Source organism: Hippopotamus amphibius, chromosome 4 (assembly GCF_030028045.1).
Source record: "Hippopotamus amphibius kiboko isolate mHipAmp2 chromosome 4, mHipAmp2.hap2, whole genome shotgun sequence".
Lineage (NCBI taxonomy): Eukaryota > Metazoa > Chordata > Mammalia > Artiodactyla > Hippopotamidae > Hippopotamus > Hippopotamus amphibius.
In genome coordinates, this window is record NC_080189.1 from 33,463,143 (window position 1) to 33,484,081 (window position 20,939).

Below are 20,939 nucleotides of genomic sequence, written 5' to 3' on the forward strand. Positions count from 1 at the left end.
CAAGATAGTGATAAAAATAGCCACAGCTCTTTGAACAAGCTTTCAAATAAATAAATGAACCCTTGTGTAATACACACCTTTTTATTTTATTCTATAAGCTTCCATTTAAAAATAGAAATAAGCTCAAAAGTGTCCTCATTCATGAAAGTAGGGGCACAAATAGATATCTATACAACCATGTTCATAAAAGCATCATCCAACATAGCCAAAAGTGGAAGCAACCTAGGTGTCCACTGACAAATGAATGGAGAAGCAAAATGTCATATATATGTACCTGCAATGGAATATATCATTCAGCCTTAAAAAGAAAATTCTGACATATGCTACAACATGATGAACCTGAAGACATTATTATTAAGTGAAATAAGCCAGTCACAAAAGGACAAATACTATATGATTCCACTCATATGAGGGACTTAGAGTAGTTAAATTCATAGAGACCAAAGACAGAAGTTGCCAGGAGCTAGGGGAAAGGATAAAAAAGGAGTTTTGTTTAATGGCTGTAGTTTCAGTTTTGCAAGATGAAAAAATTTCTGTGGATGGTTCATAATAATGATTGTACAACAATGTGAATGTACTTAAAGCCACTGAACTGTACATTTAGAAATGGTTAAAATAGTAAATTTTAGGTTATGTATATTTTACCACAATTTAAAAAAAGAAATAATTTTCTAGTGTCTTAACTCTTGTGGGATTCTCAAGAAGCTATATCTAAAGGGAAGACTCATGTCTGTGTTCCATGATCCTTAGAGACTGAAATAAGACATCAATGAGACACGATTAATGAACACACCTGAAAACAGCTAAGTTTCACACAAGTATATGGATTTTATTGACACATGATATTTTCTTATAGGAATAAATAGAATGCAATCTTAAGGGTTAGTCAGGAGTTGAAAAGGCAGTGTATCCTTGATAGGGGCAGTCAGATTTTGTGGTATCCTTTTCTTTAGAACTACATCTAAGAGGGAACCAGTGTGCTGGCCGGGAATCATACAGGTGTGTGTATACACATCTGTGTGGGACCTAAGGTTTCTCTCCACGCCAACAACATAATTCATAGACCCTGGCCAATATTCCCCAAGGTTTCCCCCCTCTCCCAGTTTTAACATAATATATCATAAAAACAGCTAGTGCCATAAAAAGTCAACATTTCAAATATAAAAATTCTTTTATAACAAATATAATTCATAATATAATCATTCTTAAAATACAGTCATTTAGATATGAGTTTGAAACATTATCAAAATAAATATTTCCTACAGAAAATTTCATTTGCATCACAAAATTATAAAACAGAAGCATATAAAACGAATTCATGATTGACTCTTCTTCAGTGTGTCCATTCTCTCTCCCGCTCAGTACATACAGTATGAAGTGCACATAGGTAGCCTGAAAACACACCACATCGCCCTCTCTATATCTAGATCTTTGAATTTCATGTACATCTACCTGTAGCACCCACAGCCTATCTGCCTACACACTCTCTACCTGGAGCTTCTGTGTTATGAAGGTTTTCCTGAACCAATTTGCATTAAAGCATTTTTCCAGCCATCCTTCAGTTCAGAAGTCTTATGAGCTTGTTACTTTCTGGAAGCAGACATGTTCACTTCCAAATCAAGGGAGCTACATCCTTGTTCCCTGCATGGCACTGTAACAGCCTGTTTCCCAGAAAAGGGATGGTTTCTGATTGTCTGAAGTAGTTGGATTTGGGTATTGCTGAATGGTTCTAACCCTGATTTCCAGGATTGGGAAGTTCTGTCTCCTGACTGATACTTAGATGTTGAGTGGTGCATATTTTGATGGGCTTTCTTGTGACTCTCACAGCATTCCTTTACTTGCTTGGAAATGGGACAGTCTGAATCCTTAACAGACAATATATCTGTGTTTTTAAATATCGAGGAGAGAGTGGAGAAAAAGGTATATAAACATATACAAGCCACTAAAGTTTCCAGTTATCATTACTTAATTGTATCTCTTAAGTAGTATGATTACAGTTCTCCAATAATACAAATGAGTAAGTTTCACTAAACAATAAGTTGAAGAATTAAGTTGATTGATGTTTACAGCCACCTTTCCAGTGACCACCAAAGGGAAAAGTTTTCAGGAAAAGCTGGCTTGCAAATACAAGTGGAAAATTCTTCAAGGATTTGAAGTACCTGTCACACAATTTGACCACTGCCAAGAAGCCATTTATCCAGACCCAGAGGAACGTCCTTAATTCCTCTTACCCAAATTTTTCCTTTTTTGAAAAAACATCCTTGTTTTCTGAGGCAGAAACTTTTTTTTTCTGCAACTCCACGTGTGAAAGTCCCAGGCAAACATTTGTTCTGCTCTCTAAAGCCTTGTTTCTTGCACCTCTTCTTCCGTCTCCTCCTTCAGAGCTGCAATTTTGGACCGAGACCTCTGCTTGCTCGAGTTGCGGTGGGGGAAGAGCTTCAAGCGGTCTGCAGGGCTGATCGCCTGTCGGAAGAGGCTCTTCTCGCTCAGCAGCCTCTGGATGGAATCGTACTGCCGCACTCTATTCTCCTCTATGACCTAGGGAAGTGGCTGTTAGTGAGATCTCGGACAAGGAGGCAGGGCGGACCACAGCAAGGCAAGAACGGCACAGGCTCAGAGGAGGAGGAAAGCCAGAAAGAACACACAGCATCCAAAGGCTTGCAGTCTGAACAGTCAGGGATAGCTCACTTCACTGCTGAGTCCTCTTGTTTTATGGAGCTTCTACCATTTGTGAAATTAGCTGTACTTTTCTACTTAGAAGCTGGAAGATTTTTTTTAATTGGTATAGTACCGAACAATGCGCTTCTTCAGAGAACTTTAGAGGAACTAAGGGGGCTTTGAAAACAAGAATTATTCATGTTAGATCCCTCATGTATTAACGTTAAAAATGAGTGTAAGTACACAGCACATAGAGTTGAACCTTGTCAACAGTGGATTTGAAGCTTAACAATTCAAACTGGTCACGATGTGCCTGAGTTTACTGTGCCTCCTTCACATGTTAAAGTTGAACCTGACCGTACCTGGGCAAGAGGTTTTGAGTCAGCCGCCTAATTTGTCACTTGAAGCTTAGAAATAATAATGGTAATAACAATGCTTTAGTACGGAAAGCATTTACCTCCAGGAGCCTCAAAAGCCTTAACAGAAGTGACGTGATACATCATCCTCAGAATTTCCCTGTGACTAAACCCCAAGGAATTTGTAAATATCACTTGAAAGAATCTGTGACAGTTTTGAAAGCACAATGAGAAGGTGGTTGGGAGAGGCGCTAAGCTGAGCTCCAAATAATGGCTAGGAAAAGAAGATAAACTTTTCAACTGTGGCATTAAAACCACACACCAGGTTGCAAGACAATCCAGGCCTGTCCTGGACCCCATCCAAGGGAGATTTAGTTACTGAAAGCATCAGGACTTAGTCTTTTTTTTGACTTGACCCCCAAATAAAAGACTCAAGAAGTACAGATATTCTAATTTATTAATGTAACTTAGTAATAAGCTGCTATTTTTAGATTTGTTGAATTCCAACCTCACTTCGTTGCACAGATCAAAGTGAGAAACTTGGGCAGGTATTTTGAGTAAAGCTGGATAGCTGTGTGACACACGTTTTAAGGAAGAGCTTATACATTGCTGTAACTTGCAGGAACTATCACACACGAGATTGTTATCAAGAATCAAAGGAGAGATGAGATCTTAGGTATTATAAACACTCACCAAAAATCGTTGACATTCCAACATTGCTTCTATCCTGTGTTCAGAGAGGATTACTGTACAATCAGCAAACGCTTGTTTTAGGGTTCTTCGAATGATCTGGTATGTTCTAGAAAAGAAAAAAAGACCACATATAACATCACAGAACATTAATAATCTGTCTCTATCCTTCATAACATACCCATTGTTCTATCAACTTAATTCTTTAAATTATCTTCCCTTGAATCCTTTTAAAGTAATGTTGCAACACAGTCAGCCACAATCAGCTTTCCAACCACAGGGCAGATTCTAAGTTTTCATAAATAAATAGGACAAATACTTGGGAAAAAAATTCACGCAGTTTGAAAAAAGTTTCCCAAATAAGTGTATTTTTCATTATGTAGCATCACTAGCAGTTCTTATTCTGTGTTGTAAATATTTCCTATGGTGTTAAATGGGAGAGTAAGGAAAACCATAAGGATCCAAGTATGCCTGTGTAACTAAATATTTCATCACGCATCAATCAGGGGAAAGAGTTTGTATGAAATTGCAAAATTATACTTAGAAGAGAACACACAACTCTTACACTAGGAAATAAGCACTTGTGCTCATGTCAAATAGTAACTTTCTCAGTGAAGCAATTATTTCATATCTAGAAGGCTTGCAGAAATGACAGCCTGATGGAAATTTGTGTCAATACGAAGTAGGCCTCAGTGATTCTTTTCCCTCTGTGTTATTGAAGAGCGGGAATTCTGAAACTCACACTGGATCCAAATGAGCACTGGGTTCATCAAGCAGCAAGATCTTTGCTTTACTGAGAACAGATCTGGCCAAGCACATCAGCTGCTTGTGGCCGTGGCTTAGGACACAACCCCCATCCACAAGGACAAAATCAAGCTTCCCAGGAAACTGCTCTATCACAGATCTGAGTCCAACCTGCAGAAAAGAAAGAGGAAAAACACTGCTGTTAGGAGGGGTACCTCACATACTACAGGCTTAAAAACACTTAAGAGGCTAACAATCTGAAAAGACACACAGGAGTTCTAAAAGTTTAAATTTCATACCAACCTCCTACCATTCCTGCTATTTGGCTTTAATTTAACAAAAGACTATGTATAATCTTGGCAGCTCTAAAGCATCGGTCTACAGATTGTTTCAGCTCTGTACTTTTTCTTTCCTGAGATTTTCAGTGAGTGCCTATTCTGTGCCAGGTCCTCTGATAGGGATTAAAGAGATGATAAATGGTCCATGGTCCCTGCAAAGTCAGGGTTTATAAAGACATATACAGATAATTATAACCCAATTGAATATGTGCTAGGAAAGATAATATGTATAGAATGCAGTTACTTACTCTATCATGACAGATTCTTTTATGCTACCTTCCATTCTCTACTCTGTCATAATAAAGCATGAAAGCCAGCATTAAAAAATCAACTGGGGAGCCATTTATGGCAAAAACCACATATGGCAATTCACTGCTCATCTCTTTAATTCATAAGAAACTGACTTTAAGAAAGTCATGAAACTATGACGTAAAAGTAACTGGAGTTAAAATAGTGGTGTATTACTGGAGATTTAAAGGTGCTTAAGTATTAGGATGCAATATGAGAGTTGTGTTAGGGTCAATGGCTTATTTTTTTAAGCTGGATAGGAAAAAAACAGGTTGAAAATGCATATGAGATATAGAAACCCATTCTTTCAAAATAAGACAAAAAACAAAATCTTGCCTCATCTTATCACTTATTCAAATAAATGTGCACTGATATATTATATATATATTTTTTTTTTTTTTTTGAAGCTCTTTAGACATGTATATTTCTGCCAAGTGTTGCTGAGTGCTTGAGACCTAAAGAGATACATAGATGATTATATCCTGCCCTTGGGAAACCTGGGATTTAGTACTGGGAGGTAAGATGTGTTCCCACCTACCTGTAATACAAGCAGAATGAGATAATGGCCTTAAGACAGACTCTCATGAGTTCAGTGATGAACTCAGAGATGGCCCACATCACTGTGTTTGTTCAGTAAATATTAACTCTGTGCCCATGATACGCATTGCAGACAATACTCCTTTCCTTGACTGGATTTCTCATTAAAGCAACCTCACTTTGTGAAAATTCATTAATGTTTGAAAAGAGTTTCTGAGATGGTAGGGAATGTAAACATATTAATTAGACAAGGGGGACTACTCTGATGTATCCTGGAAGACTCAAACATAAAACTAATTTTGGATCTAAGTAGCTGAGAATGTGAATAAGGGCTCCTGGGTGAGGAATTGGAGGACTCGTGTTCTTTCTTCACCTTTCACTTTTTATTGGCTTCAGCCTGTGAACCTACTACATCTCTCCTCTCTTAAAACAAAAACAAACCCCTCACTTGCCTCCAGGTTCTCCTTTATTATTTACTATCTACCTCTTCTGTCATCTAGAAATCTTAAATAATGAGTGTGCATCTGTTGTCTCCACTGCCTGAGATCACAGAACATTTTTTTCCCTTCTTCATATATCTATTCCTTACCTTATAAGCAACCATACCCTCTATGGCCATTTCTTCCTGTTATCACACGTAGGTAACTCACTCTCTCTTCCTGTCCCTTGGATATTAGTTTTCCTCATTGCCAACTCTTCAAATGATCCTTTTGAGAGCTCATTCATTCTTAGAGACTATCACTGATAAGCAAATGATTTTTCATCTTTATCTCCAGCCCTGGACCTCTTCCAAATACTTCTTAATCTTCCGCCTTCTTGTTAGCCCTATCACAACAACTCTAGACCAGGCCATTATTAACTCAAGTTTCACACTGTAAATCTCAAGTCGATTTGTCACCCAACAACCCCGCAGGGATCCTTCTAAAATATGTTTGACTCTATCATTTCTCTGTTTTAAATCCGGTGGTGGCTCTCCTGCTGACAGACTAAAATCTCTCACATGGCAGATAAGCCATCCAGAGTCAAGCCCCCTCCACTTTTACTTCCAGCAGCACTAAACTCTCAGCTTGTAGTTCACTACAGACCTTGACTTTCTCAGGTTTCTACCATTGCTTAGCCTGGAGCACCCGTCCAAATACTCCTGTTCATCTTCTAGGGAAGTCACGCACATAGTCACAGAAGCATGGGTGCAAGTTCCCCTGTTAGAATGTCGGCTTCATGAGGATAAAGACATGCACTTTTTTTTTGGGGGGGGGGGGGGGGGCGGGGATTTTCTTTTTATTTTGTATCTATATGAGATGATGGATATTCACCAAACTTACTGTGGTAATCATTTCATGGTGTATGTAAATCAGAACATTATGATGTACACCTTAAACTTACACAGTTCTGTATGTCAATTATATCTCAATAAACCTGGAAGAAGGAAGAAAAGAATATTTTGAAACTAATAAGACGTGCTCTTCAGCTCAGTGCCAATGCCGGACACGCTGTCCACCTCAACATGTCCATTCATTTGTTCAGCAAATGTGTACTGAGCCCCTGGGATACTGGCACGCACACAGTTTTGATGAATGATAAATAAATCCAAATTTAAGGAAGAATGACAAATGGTAAATGAACGAGCGCTGGTTTTAGCTCCGCCAATATAGCGTGTGATCTAAAACCAGTCACTTCACCTGTCTGTGTGCCTCCGTTTTCTCATCTTTAAGACTCTATAAAACTGCTAAAAAACAAATTACAAAATAAGAAGTTCTTTAACACTGATAGGTCAGTATTTCCTTTCAGATCAATCAGAAATATTTGAGAATTTTTTTAAGTCAAATTAAATATCCAGAAAAATCTTGATGAAAGATTGGAGCTCTGAAGTCACACAGAAGTGGCTTTCAGTACGCATTCCACCACTTGTTTGCTGATGATGTCAGGTGTGTTACTGGAAATCTCACTTAGCTCACTGGAAAAAAATGGGGAAAATACCAGGATAGATTTCAAAGGCTTGTAATGGGGATTAAATGAGATAATTTGTGGAAAAAGCTTGCCATGCAGAAGCATGTGGTAAGCATCTTATCCACCCTAACTATTAGTGTTGCTACAGCCTGGGAAATCCCAAGACATGGGCCTGGCCACTGAAACACTTTCCTGGTGTGACAGTATGATTTGTAAGATTTTCCCCTTTACAAGTTCCCTTGGAAAGCAAATTAGCAGAAAGTGTCACAACTAGTCATTTGTATCATGTTTTAGTAACAAGGTTGAGACTCTGGTAAGAATGCTGCAGCTGTAGTCTCCCTTTAGATTCACACCAATTATACCCTGGTTTCCTAAGGCCATGCTGGGAAAGCTACTTTAGTGTGTGATACTTTGTACTTTCCTGTGATAAAGAGCAGAGCATGTGGTTTTTTACCCAAATGAAATTATTTCTTAACACAAGTAAATAAGTACCTAAATATATAGCACTGTCAATATTTAGAGAACAAAAGTGTATAAAATGAGTGACAGACAGACCAATCTAGGGTGCATTTTGCCACATTCCTATCTCACTGTTTTACTCACTGTCAAGTGTAGTAAAAATCTTTTAAAACCATATTCACTAGAGAAAAGTCAACATACGTTAGTGAAACTTTAAATATGAAGTCAGTGAATATTTAACAAATGTATGAATTACCTATTTTCTGCCAGATATTGTGACAGGCTTTGGACAGAAAATGGAAAGCAAGATAGACTAGTAATTGGTTTTTAAAAGATATAAAGTTCTTGTTACAAACTCCATATGCTGATAAGAATGGCTTAAATTAACTTCGTGATTGTTTGGGTGCTTAGTCATGTATTCCTTAATAGACTCTTAATGAGAGTTTATTGAATTCTAGGTACTATGGCAGACCTGGGAATTCAAAGATGAATTAACACCAGGCTCTGCCTTGAAGGAACTCATGGTTCAGATGGGGAGAAAAATAATAAGTGGGAAATTACTGTTCAAAGAGAAAAGGGCTATGTGTGTGGGGGGGGGGGAGACTTAAAGGGCATTTGCTACAGAGATCATCTAATGTAGTGATCTTTAACAGCAGAATTCTTTAAAAATATATACATGTATATACACACATATATATTCCCAATTTAATGTTATTTACACTATTGTCACAAACCATTTTTCAATAGACTAAAAATAAATACAAACTTTAGCTTAGCTCTGTCCAAACTAAGGTGAATTTTAAATGACTGGAATCTAAACATTTCTAATTATTTTTGTTCCAACTTACCATTACAAATAAATCAAAGCATCAACAATTTGTGGGCAGAAAGAACTTCAGGAAAAAAAGAATTTGCCAGCTTTATGCGGTTGAACTAATAAATCACACAAACTTCCAAACCGCTATTTACAAAGAAGAAATTTTGTGATATATCACACTAAAAACTGTGTTACAGTCTGTAAAGGACCAGGCATTTTCTTCAAAGTGTTGACTTTTGCTATTGCCGCACTCCAAAATCTTATTATAGAGCAAGAGTTTGCTCTTGTGATAAGGAAACATGAAAAAATGAAAAAAGTGAAGTGTGGTTGGACTGGGCAGTTATAAAAATAGACTCTGTCAACTCCTTTAGTCACTCCTTTTGCTACTCTGAAGGTTTTCCAGGGCAAATTTTTAACTTAAAAGGCCACTATTTCTGCTATTTAGCTTGCTCTCTAAAATAACTTACCTCACTCTCGATGTGTAAGGAAGGAAACTATTTTAGAAGTAATTTAGAAAGCAAACAATTACCAAAAAGTCATCCTTCTAAAACAATTCTAAACCATTCTAGAACAAGCAGATGTGCTGCCTGGATGACACTGGGTAACACTGAGACGGGGGTGAAGGAGCCTGAGATTATAGACAACACTGGGACAGCTCACTGTGGTGAAACAGTCTGTGAATCAGAAGTCAAGGGCGGCAGCTGTTCCTGTGCCCACCACCCATTTCAGCCAAGTCCCCTAGATGTCTCAAGGCTCAGTGTCCTCATTGCTAAGTGACACCCATTGTATACCAATCATAAGGCTACCTTCATAATACATCACACATGAACCATTTACTTATTTAAGTAAATGAATCAAATCATTCTTTCATTCATCCTATCAATACTTATTGAAGACCAACCACGTGCCCAACACTACCCTAAGCTCTAGAAATACCACAGTGAACCATCCCTGCCCTCAAGTAACTTACAAGCCGGTGGGGGATGTGGACAAGTTAAAAGGCAAATCTCTCTCGGAGTGAAGAAAGCTGTGAAAGGGGTAGAGTTACAGGACACCTAGGAGGGGCTCCTCCCTCACACCTGGAGCATCAGGGCAGGTTTCTGGGAAGAAGTGATGTATAAGGAGAGGCCTGAATGATAAGGAGGAGCAGGTAGTGAAGGGCTGGCAGGTGTCCCAGGCACAAAGCATAGGAAAAAACCTCTGGAGAACAGAGAACACACGGTGCCTTAGAGGAACCAAAGAAATCCAGTGTAGTTGGATATTGGTAAGCAGCGGTGGTTGGGGAGGGAGTTTAGAGAAGCAGGCAAAGACGAAATCATGACGGACATTATAAGCCACATTGAGCAGTGTGGACTTTGTCCAAAGGGGAATAAGGAGCCATAAGAAGGGGAGAAACAAGTGATCAGATGCAAGGCTGCAAAGAGCAGAATGAACTGTAGGGGGCCAGTAAGAGAGAAACTGGACAGGAGCCTGTTTCAAAAATCCACATGAGAATTTGTAGTGCTGTGAGATGGGGACAGAGAAAAGTGAATATATTCTAGATTTTTGCCGGAGACAGCCTTGACAGGACATGATATGTGGAGACAGGTGGAGCAATTGGGAGTCAAGGATGAGCCCCAGGCCTTGGCTTTGGGCAACGAGAAGCTGGTGATGCCATTTGCTGGGATTGGAAATACAGGACAACTGTGTGGGTGGGGCAGCTAAGAAACTCACTTATGGACATAAGATGCGCATCCATGCTGAGATGTCAGCTAGGGAGCTCTGGGAACCAGCAGATTTGGGAGTCATCAGCACAGAGCTATTGGTTAGCGCTAAGAGGATGCATGATACTTCTCAAAATAGTAAAGTAAGACAATAGTTAGGATTTTGTCAAGCAACAACATTTAAGAGACGGCCAGGTAAAGACCTCATAAAAACATGATTATAATAGCTAACATTTATTTACTACTTATTATTTGCCAGGCCTCAGGCTGGGTCCATTATACATACTAGCCTGAAAATTTACAGCAACCCTACCAACTTATTAGACCACACTGTTAGGGGTCAACTTTTTTTCTCCTCAATATTCAGCCTTCTTTGAAACTCTCTCTGGTCTATACAGCTGGTTAAGTCAGTGCTCCTATGGAGAAGCTATCTGGTCTCCACAGACAGCTTCTTTATCTGTGGGATGGGGAAATTAGACCTTCGTAGTTCTAGGTCTTCGACTGAAACTCTTCCCCTCCCTTGGACTTGCTTTAAATCCATCCATAGACGGATAAGGCATACAGTGTGAAGATGAAGGTATGGGCCTAGGGCACAAAGGGTAAGGAAGCTGCTTTGGCCAGTTTTGCTTCCAAGTCTTAGAGCTTGTAACTAGGCATGTTCCTCATGGCTTCACTCGATCCAGTCCAGATCTGCAAAGATAAGGTTTCACACTGGAGTGTGGGGCCCAAACCAAGGTAGGAACAGAGTGTTTCTTGTCATCGCGTGCACTTCTGATTTGCATTTCAGGGAAAGGGGAGTTACGAAAAATTGGGATAAGATTTAAGTGTTTGACTCTCTGATGTTACTCGATTCATTTCCCTCCAGAGAAACAAGTCACACCAAGGTCACAGAAAGGACTAGATGAGATGACATTCAATCCCAGTTTGCCCTAGTCAGTCCTGGTTTACATCTTTTGTTCCAGTATCCTGTCCAGGTGAGAAACTGACACATCCCCAAATGGTCCTGTTTGGGCAAAGTGTATCATCAACCATATAGGACCAAAGCCCTGACCCCATGCCTTTTCTGCTTCTCTGGGCTGTTGCTTTTTCATCTGTGCTCTATTCTCAGGCCTCCTCAACAAAAACTTGTCACTACTACTCAAACACATGACATTAATGCAAGGACAGCAGCAGCATCTCTGTTTTTGAACAGCAAATTATTTTTTAAAAGGATCACTAAAAAGATATACCTAAATAAGGGTTGATCAAATAAAAATCTAAACAGGTAAAATTCCTGCATTATATTGGCATTTAAAAACTTAACCAGGTCTTCTAAAATTTTAGATTATTTTTATGATCCTGATTTCCTATAAACTTTGTGACTTGGCAATACTTGCAGATTTTATAAAGTCTTACGTCTTCCTTTCAGAGTTTCTCTCCCACCACATTGTGTTCCTATAGTTCATTCTCTGAAGTCACATCAAAGACCTTAAAATGTGTCACTTGCAACTTAGTTAATGTTTTCTTTAAAACCCCTGTTTGTTCAGTAATAAGGAAACTTTGATAATGAAGACGGTTAACCTAAGTGCATTTTATTAGGGGCATGTTAAGGTTAGACACTCAATGGGTAAGTGTTTAACACTCACAGGCATTTCAAAGCTTCTGGCAAGATCCACTCTGAAGGGAGGAAGCAAAGGAAAGAATATTTGGGATAAACAGAACTGGGCTTTACAACAAGGACCAAATATGTCAGAAACAGTGGAATAAAGCTGTTCTCTAAGAAGACCTTTGAATCTCAATGTTCTTAGGTCCCATAACTGCACTCTGTCACCATCCAGAGCTTTGGACATAAACCTCAGGTTTAATAAACTGGAACAATTCATGTTCTCCTTTTCTTAAATGTAATGCCTGTATTTCAAGAATTATCAGTTAATAGCTAGGGTATCTCTTAAGGGAACCAAGAATCCCACTCTAGTTCTCCACCAATCCTAAATCCCTCCATACAATGCCTTCGGTTATAATGAACCACCTGTTGGGTAAATACACGGTATTATTTAGGAATTCAGATTCCATTTTAATCCATGTATTTCCTGTGGTGTCCTAATGACCTCAAGGAGCAGAGTATGTCACATCTAGGTCATGTGGTATCTTGCCTGGAGGTGCTCATGGCCAAAGCCTCTGAAGGCAGTTGATTTCTGGCGACTTCCAGAGAAGATTGTAGCCATTTGCAGGTGCTCTAGGATGATCATTACCCTTCTGTGCTAAACCTTTGCTTCCCAGAAAAGTATATCATATCAAACCAAAGCCTCCTTCTTGTGCTGGGAAAGTTTCAGAACCCAGACAGGGAGTAGACGAGAAGGTGTGGACAGATGCTCCTCTGCATCGGGAATAATCGTGGTGTGTTGTAGGTGTCTGGGTCTCTCCTAGCTCATGTCTCAGTGATGCACATTTGGGAAGAAGGCCAAAGTAATGCTATTCTCTGGGGCCTGAGAGTTGTAGACTTACTACTGAGGAAAGGGGTAGGTCTAATCCAAAGAACTGGGTGCTCCAGGTATATTAGAGTTTTCCATTCGAAAGTTATGCACACACACACACATACATGTACAAAGGTAAGTGTATAAATTTATCTCGGCTATGATAACCACTCGCGTGTGTATGAGCAACCTTTTTCAAAATTATTTCAATGAGCATCCTTACCTCATCTGCAACTTTCCATATTTCCTGATCACTCCACTGTCCATAGGGATCCAAGTTTTTTCTAAATGTTCCAGAAAAGATGAAAACTTTCTATAGCAATAAAAAAAGAGGAAAGCATGAATAACCTAAACATCTTTGTATATTTCCCTTATTTTACTGTGAAATATTCCAAATAGAAAAAAAAATTTTTTTAAACAACACAACAAACATCCATGTACTTACCATCCAGTTTTCTTAAATTTTTAAATTTCTATCATATTTGCTTTGTATCTTTTTCTAAGAAATAAAACATTAGAGCTACATTTGAAGCCCCCTGTGAACACTTCTAATTGCAATGTCCTTAGGATAAAGAAATTGAAATCACTGTAAGTTGTGGGAAACTAAATTTTTTTATCCCTAGCAATATTCCTTATTATAAACAAACATAATATAAAATTAAAGTTTAAAATTATAAGTTTGAGTTATAATTAACTTGTTAGAACAAATTCCTATTTTACTCATTTATTTTCCTTGGATTTCTTTTATAATCCTAGCTTCCTCAGGGATTTTGAAACTCTATGAATTTATAGACACTCAAACACATACGTTCATATGTCTACAAACCAGGGCACACTTCTCCTTATACAACCAGACAGGCACAGGAGTGTCACAACTTAGAAATCAGTGGAAGAACAAAAATCAAATATTTGTTTAACTGAATGCATGTCACAGAAGGGAAGGAAGGAAGATGAGCTGGATCTTGCTGAGGTGGCAAAAGGAAAATCTAATTTCCTGTAAGAAGTATTGCACTACTATTACCCCTACTTGCTGCATCACTGTCTACTTAGTTCTGCCTATATGAATAAAAGATTTTTTAAAGAAAATCACTGTCTCACTGGGAAATGCTGATGCAACAATAATAATAATATATAGGTCTCTTTCTCTCTCTGTGTACACATGGGTGAACTGAAAAATACTTTGATGTTAACATTCAGAAAATTTTCTTCTCTGCCTTTTTTCTTTTGCCTTTGGTTAATAATACCCAGTCAGGGGAATTGAGAACTAAATTTTTTGAAGCTATAGTTTTCACTAATTGCCTTAGGCTAAGAGAGGATACTCAGTGCCCAACTGATCTGTGAGGAAGTGCACAAGGTAAGTCAGCTCCAGATGAGCGGTGTCTGTGCCTCTCAGGTGGAAGGAGAGTATCCTCCATGGCAGCCAAGTTCAAGGAGAGTCACATGAGAGACCTCATTCCCCGGGCATAATTTATGGCTTAAAGAACAAAGTTGTTGCCAAACATCTCAGGAACCCTCTGGAGAAGGCAACAAGAAGACTTATGCTGATATTTCTTAATCTATATCAAATCACGTTCCTAAGGGATGCTTCCATTGCTTTACAGAAGTGAATATAAGAGACAAATACGTGACTCATAAGATCATAAGAGGTGATGGATATATTTGTACATCCTCCTCCAAGCTTCCAAGTAAATGAAAGTAATATCCAAATAAACTAAAGAAAGCAGACAACTGTTATCAGGAGATTCTAATAAACTAAAGAGCATTAAATAAGAAGTGGCTCTGAGAACACCAGTCAATACAATATTGAAGCAATTAGTTTTATTTAGTATCTAAAGTTCAAAGGCTTGCCAATGGAATTGTGCCATTTACTGCTTTTCACATCTTTTCTCTTAATGTTTCTTTACATTAAAGTTTCTAGCATTATTGAGAAGGATGAGAAATAACAACTGTGAGGGTTTACCAAGTATAAGCCAATACATTACTTCACTAAAGTTGTCTCCACCGGGAACTCCGAGGCTAGAACACAGAGCTCCAGTCTATGGCAGGTTTACCATGTGCCAGGTAAGGTTCTTTACATGTGCTATCTCTTTTTATCTTCCTATCAACCTAATGAAATAGATCTTGTTGTTGTACATGAAGAAATCACAGCTGGGAGAAGTTAAGTGACTTGACCAAGGTTACTTAGCTAGTAGTTGTAAAGCTGAAATTCAAACCTAAGATTGTTTGTCTCCAAACCTGTGCTCCTCATAACCATAGCAAAATGCCTTAAGTCCTGGGCAGACCAGTTTTTACTCCCGATCTGGAGCTCAGGAAAGATTAAAGGCTGGGCAGGTGCAGCCCAGCGGGTCCACAGAGAGCCCATCAGTGCTCAGCAGCACGGTCATAATCCAAGCCCTGCTATTCACCCCTCTGCTCACAGGCTCAGTTCCTGCACTGGGAGTGGAGATTTTAGCTTTCTCTTCCTATGCAGGACCTGGGTTGAAGGCTTTTATACGGGTTACAATCTCCTTGTAACTTTCAAAGAGACTTACACATCCAATGGGACAGCATAATAGTATATTTTACTTTGGCCAAATGGAAAAGGCCATTTTTCTGGAGCACTGTGGGTAGAGGCCAAAGGTGTCATAACATCAAAGCAGACACAGAAGTTATTAAAGGCAAGGTACCCTGAGAAGATGCTGTGGCAATGCAGCTCTGGCCTGGCAGGTACACCTACGAACAGGAACCCAATCTCCTTGAGCCTCAGTGTTATTGTAAAATGGGGAGATGCCACCTTTCTTCTCAAATCTGCTTGACCTTTGGGCTTTCCCATTTTGACAGATGGCACCTTCATTTTTATGAATCTACAAACTTTGGAGTCATCCATGACTTATCTTTCTCCCTGATCTTCTTAAAAGGAACCAATCGTCAGTCCTGTGCATGTTTTCCCCAACATATCGCAAATCCATTTATTTCTCTATCTCTACAGCCACCACATAGTTCAAGCCACCAGTATTTTTCTCTGAACACTGCAAGAACCTCCTAATTGATCTCCTTCCTTACACTCTTGCCTCCCTTCCAGTCCACTCTCATTTAGCAACCAAAGCAATCACTACAAGTATAAATTGCATCGTCATTTTAAAAAATCATCAGTGGCTTTTCACTGCATTCAGGGCAAAATGTAAAACCCTTAAGATGCCCTACAGACTCTGCAGAATACAGCCTCTCTTACTTTGTCTGGCTCATTTAGTGCCTTTGTCTACTCCACTCCCTTTTTCACTCCAGCCATCTGGGTTTCCTTCACTTCCCCAGTTCACTTCACACATTCTATCTTCCCAGCTTGGGAATCTCATCCCCTACCGTCTTCCGACGGCGAACTACATCCTTCAGGTCCCAAGTTCAGTGTCACTTCTTCAGACCCTCTCTTGATTCTTAAAACCAAATAAGGTCCCCCAATATAGGATATCATAATTCACAGCTTATAGTGAATATCAAAATTACATATGCATATATGAGCATTTTGTTTAAATGTTTGTCCGTCTCCTCTCCTAGACTGTAACTTTGCTGTGTACCCTGTCATTAGCACACAGGCATTACATAGTATATGTTCAGTGATATTGCCTGAATAAATAAATGGGGTTATGTGAACATAAGAAGTAAAACTATGAAAATATCATAGTCAGAGTTCAGCACATACTGTTTTCCTTCCTTCTGAAAGAAAAGCTTCCACAACCCAGTGTGTTTAAATAAATAGTACTAACATCCCATTAAAACTTTGATGTTTCTTTGTACTTGCTTGAGAAGTGTTATGCCTTTTTTCACAGCAGCCTAATAACTTATGTATAATATTTACCAAATGTATTTTTATTAATTTTCTTTAAAATAGGTACATATTCAAAATTACAAAGAAAGAAAGTTATTTGTTGAAAGTAAACATCCAAAAGTTTTAGATGTAGTGGATTTGATACCATTCAGAAATTCTATAGGTCTTTTGTTTACACTTTATTGTCTAGCATTACAATAATACTTTAAAGAAAAATTAACTGAACAAACTGGTTAGTTTCACAGTTAATCAAACATTCCATTCTTATCTTACAAACAGTATCTGGCACTCATTTGCTTTGAGGGGTGCCAGTGGGTGTCTCACTGTTTTCTATACTATTGAAAACAGTATTTCTACAAACTCATCTCTAAAGCTGAGAAGTCCTTGGAGGTCACCTATGTCCTTTTCCTGGTGTACAAATAAACAGTCAGGGTCCTGAGAAGTTATATGGTTTGGTCAAGGTGGCACAGTCTGATTGTGCAGCAAAAAATACACTTAAAATTGTGTATCACAATGATCTCTTTTCTTTCAAGAAACTGTTCACCGGTAGAAAAATTAGGATGTGCAAATATTTGATATTTATTTAATGTCATGTATGTATACTACAAAGAACAATTCTTGGGACTCAAGGAAGAACAAAGAGAGCACCATTGTTCACCACCTGACTCATCTCTTCCCTGAAGCTAACTCTTCAACTGCTCAAATTGGTGGAGATGGTCAAGCCTGAGTGGAACGTTCAGAGCTGGTCACACATCACAGAAACAGGCATTATGCTTTGGCCTTGGATGTCAGATAAAAAACAAAAAAGCATTTGGCTTCTGTGGTTACTGAGCATAAATTAAATAAATGGGAGGAATGACTCTTTATCCTTAAGTATATAGTGTCGTTTTGTTTTGGCTCAGAAGGGAAAAAAAAAATACATACACACACACACACATATACACAATATGTGTATATATACACACCATGTACAGTTTTATTAAAATGTGGCCCAAATGTACACAATTCCCTGTTTTCCACGCTGGTACCTTCTCTAAGATTGCTTTCTAGCTACAGGAGGGAAGAGCGTGTGAGCACACACACACACACACAGAGCAAGAACTTGCTGAAACTAATGACATCTTGTGATTCTACAGCTGATGTCTCAGGATCACTATGAGGGAAAAGGAAGTTTCTTGTTCAAAGTTCTAGTTTAATGTGTCTGAAAACAAGTGACTAATTGACCTAGAGATCTCTAATATCTCCGTGTCAAAGATCTTGGGGAACTATGCCCTTGCAAGGTCAGAAAGATGGAAGGGAAAAAAAAGATGGAAAAGCAAACAAAAATAGTTTCTGGATTTCTTCTTTCTGCTTTTTAAAGATCAAACTCTAGGAAAGGAAAAAAATTACTTAATTTGAACTTTCAAAGGAAAGCTGGGAAAATAAAAGCATCTCTTGGTTTGGATGTTAAAAAGGTCTGAGGAGTTTGCCCTCTTTCTCTCTTTCTTGGGCATTCACTTAACGTTCTCAAGATGTCACTGTAGAAGAAATAGTACCTTCTGTCTGCAGACATCCTTGTGATATCAGAAGACAGTCCCAGAAACCAGGGTGATAAACATGTACAAGGGGAAGTATTTATTATTAGCATGATCACACATTTTTAAAGGCATAGCTCAAAGTATTTCTTGTTTAGTTTATAAAAAACTTGATGCCATAGAAGAGGGAAAAGGCAAGTTTGGAAGATTCATGTTGGCAGAAAGGCAAGATAAAGAATTTTCATAACTCTAACCCATTTGGTGTTCCTCCACGTTTTTTACATTTGGGTTCCTAGATAGAATATAAAATAAAACAAAATCTCTATCACATGGCAGATAAACTGAAGGATTCCCAGTGAAACTGAAATTATTTCTTAAGAGCTTTGCTTTTTCTAATGGGCAGATTTGTATAAACAAGAACAACGAAAAAGAACAAAACCTCCACTATCATAGTTCAAAATGGGACCAGAAAACTAGAGTCCACTGAATGGCAATGCTTCTCGGACAACCAGATTCTATCCTGCGCTCGTCAACAGTGTTACCTCACCTAATGCTGTCACCTTGGGATACTTGTATTCCCCGTGTTTCTTTACCTTCAGACCCTCTGACAATCCCTTTTTTCTTTCTGAAGAAACAATACTGTTTTTCAAAAGTTCAACCAGGATGAAGCTTCTGGCAACATGACAAAGTCTAGACAAATGAGTTAAAAGCATCAGTCTAGCAGTTGCAATATTTAGTGCCTCATTAGATGAAAGGAGCAAATGTTCCACAGAGGTAATCTATCAAGACATACAAGCTGTTTTCTCAGGCTAGATTTGCAGTCCATCTACCTGGAGATGCTCCTGGCATTTTAATTTTGTGTTAAAAGTAGAGAATTGTTAGAACTATGGTAGCAGAAAGGATTCAGTGCCCACTAGTACAAAGGGAACAAAGAGATCACTAAAACAGAGACTATATCCATAGAGATGAGAACAAATACTAGTAGATATACAGCCCATGCCTTTCAGATTTTCTTCCAGTAAAGGCATTCCTTGGTTTCCATTAAGATCATTTAAAAATGGAACTGTTGTTATTTCTCTCATGAGTAAAAAGTGCTCTTGCACAATAGCACAGACACTAAGCCAGTGAGGCTGAAGATCCTTTGTGACCCAAATCAAAGAGTGACATTTAAAAAAAAAAAGCTACAGATTAATCTGACATGGTTCATTCTATCCAAAGAACAAAAAACAATCATTACACTTTCTATTTTCAATTCCAATACCTCATGCTTCCAAGTGTTTGTTATTTCAGCAGCATCTTTTATATCTTGCAAAGCATTTCTCAACCTGCTGTGATTGCTAACTTGGAGCTCAGACCACTGAAGCAGGAAAAAAAAAAGTTGATTAAAAAAAAAACCTCCATGCTTCTGCTGTGGTTTATGTCTTCGGGAAGAAGCTATCAAAACTATTAATATTTCAATAACTGTATGTCAGAGAATTCCAAACTTCTAGAAATAGTTCTTCTCACTATGAAAAGACTGCACTGCAGTAAAAAGCACTACCCAGGGAATATATTTTGCAGGGAAATGTGAATTTCTTGAGTGCAAGTGTCAAATAATGAGAAAAAATGAACTTAGTCACTTTCTGACTAGCTAAGTCTTTCTGGCTTACCTGTGGTATGACTCCAAAGGCTTTCCTCCATTGTTGCAAAGTTACTGAATCCCAAGACACACCATCTATTTGGATTTCTCCTTTGGTGTTCAGCAGCCTCAAAAAAGCTAGTAACAAAGTGCTCTTCCCTGATCCAGTTCTTCCTAAGAGGCCCACCTAGAATATCAGAGTGATGGAATTACTCCTATGACAGACACAATAAAATATAAATAAATGTAATCTGATATTATATATCAATTAAAAGAACCACTGGAACTGCTTTTTGTTTGTTTGTTTTTAAATCATTACCAGGGCAGTTTCACTTATTCACTCAAACCTTTTTGCACACTTCCAATTCTGACCAAAACTGATCTGAAGCAGAGCAACCCTGGAAGACAACATAGAAACTGGCCATAAGGGATTGGACCCCTGGCACTGGGTTCATTTATCACTGACCTTTACTAATGGCAAAAAGATTGAAAATGCCCATTTTGCACTGAAGAAGACAAAGATAGTGTCTTAATGCACATAATTTTTGAGAATGGGCTCAAGCCAGAAGCAGAGACCTATAGCTTGATCTAGTTCCAAACGTGAATATGAGCTTGAAAATAAATGCACAACAGTTCTAATATTTAGACACTGCCATAATAACATAAGTGAGCATCAAGTTTAGGCCTGACAATAAAGAATAAGTTCAGTGAGCTACACATTCTCACAGAAGGCAGGTTGGACCCTGTCATTCCTCAGTGAATAAGCACACGGACAGTTGTCAAATCAACTTCTTAACGTCCATTCTGATTAGCAAGAAGAGAATTTTAGGGAGCAAAAGGGATATTAAGGAAAAGAAAAAACTATTCTTGTTCCTCAAAGACTATAAGAACACAGCATGGAAGTGAGAAGGCTGTGCACTGAAAGGAGACAGCAGGTGCCTCAGGTGGCCCACAGGGAGGTGACTGTGTTCTGACACCAGCTCAGACCCAGCTCTTACAGGAAGATGCTCTGAGT

The 20,939-nt window shown here is 38.6% G+C and overlaps 1 protein-coding gene across 3 annotated transcripts in view; it reads right to left on the reverse strand.

Moving 5' to 3' along the window:
• Window positions 1–817: 817 nt before the first annotated feature.
• CFTR (CF transmembrane conductance regulator) overlaps window positions 818–20,939 on the reverse strand; it is a 172,430-nt gene continuing 152,308 nt past the window's right edge. The window contains exons 23-27 of one of the 3 annotated variants that reach the window (XM_057732381.1): window positions 19,956–20,111; window positions 13,214–13,303; window positions 4,447–4,619; window positions 3,708–3,813; window positions 818–2,538 (exon numbers count right to left, since the gene is read on the reverse strand). In XM_057732381.1, the coding sequence (XP_057588364.1) occupies window positions 2,338–2,538; window positions 3,708–3,813; window positions 4,447–4,619; window positions 13,214–13,303; window positions 19,956–20,111 (726 nt within the window). In that variant the 3' untranslated portion in view covers window positions 818–2,337. Of the gene's footprint in view, window positions 2,539–3,707; window positions 3,814–4,446; window positions 4,620–11,153; window positions 11,228–13,213; window positions 13,304–19,955; window positions 20,112–20,939 lie in introns of those variants that run through there. The other 2 variants (XM_057732382.1, XM_057732383.1) reach the window with 2 other exon arrangements.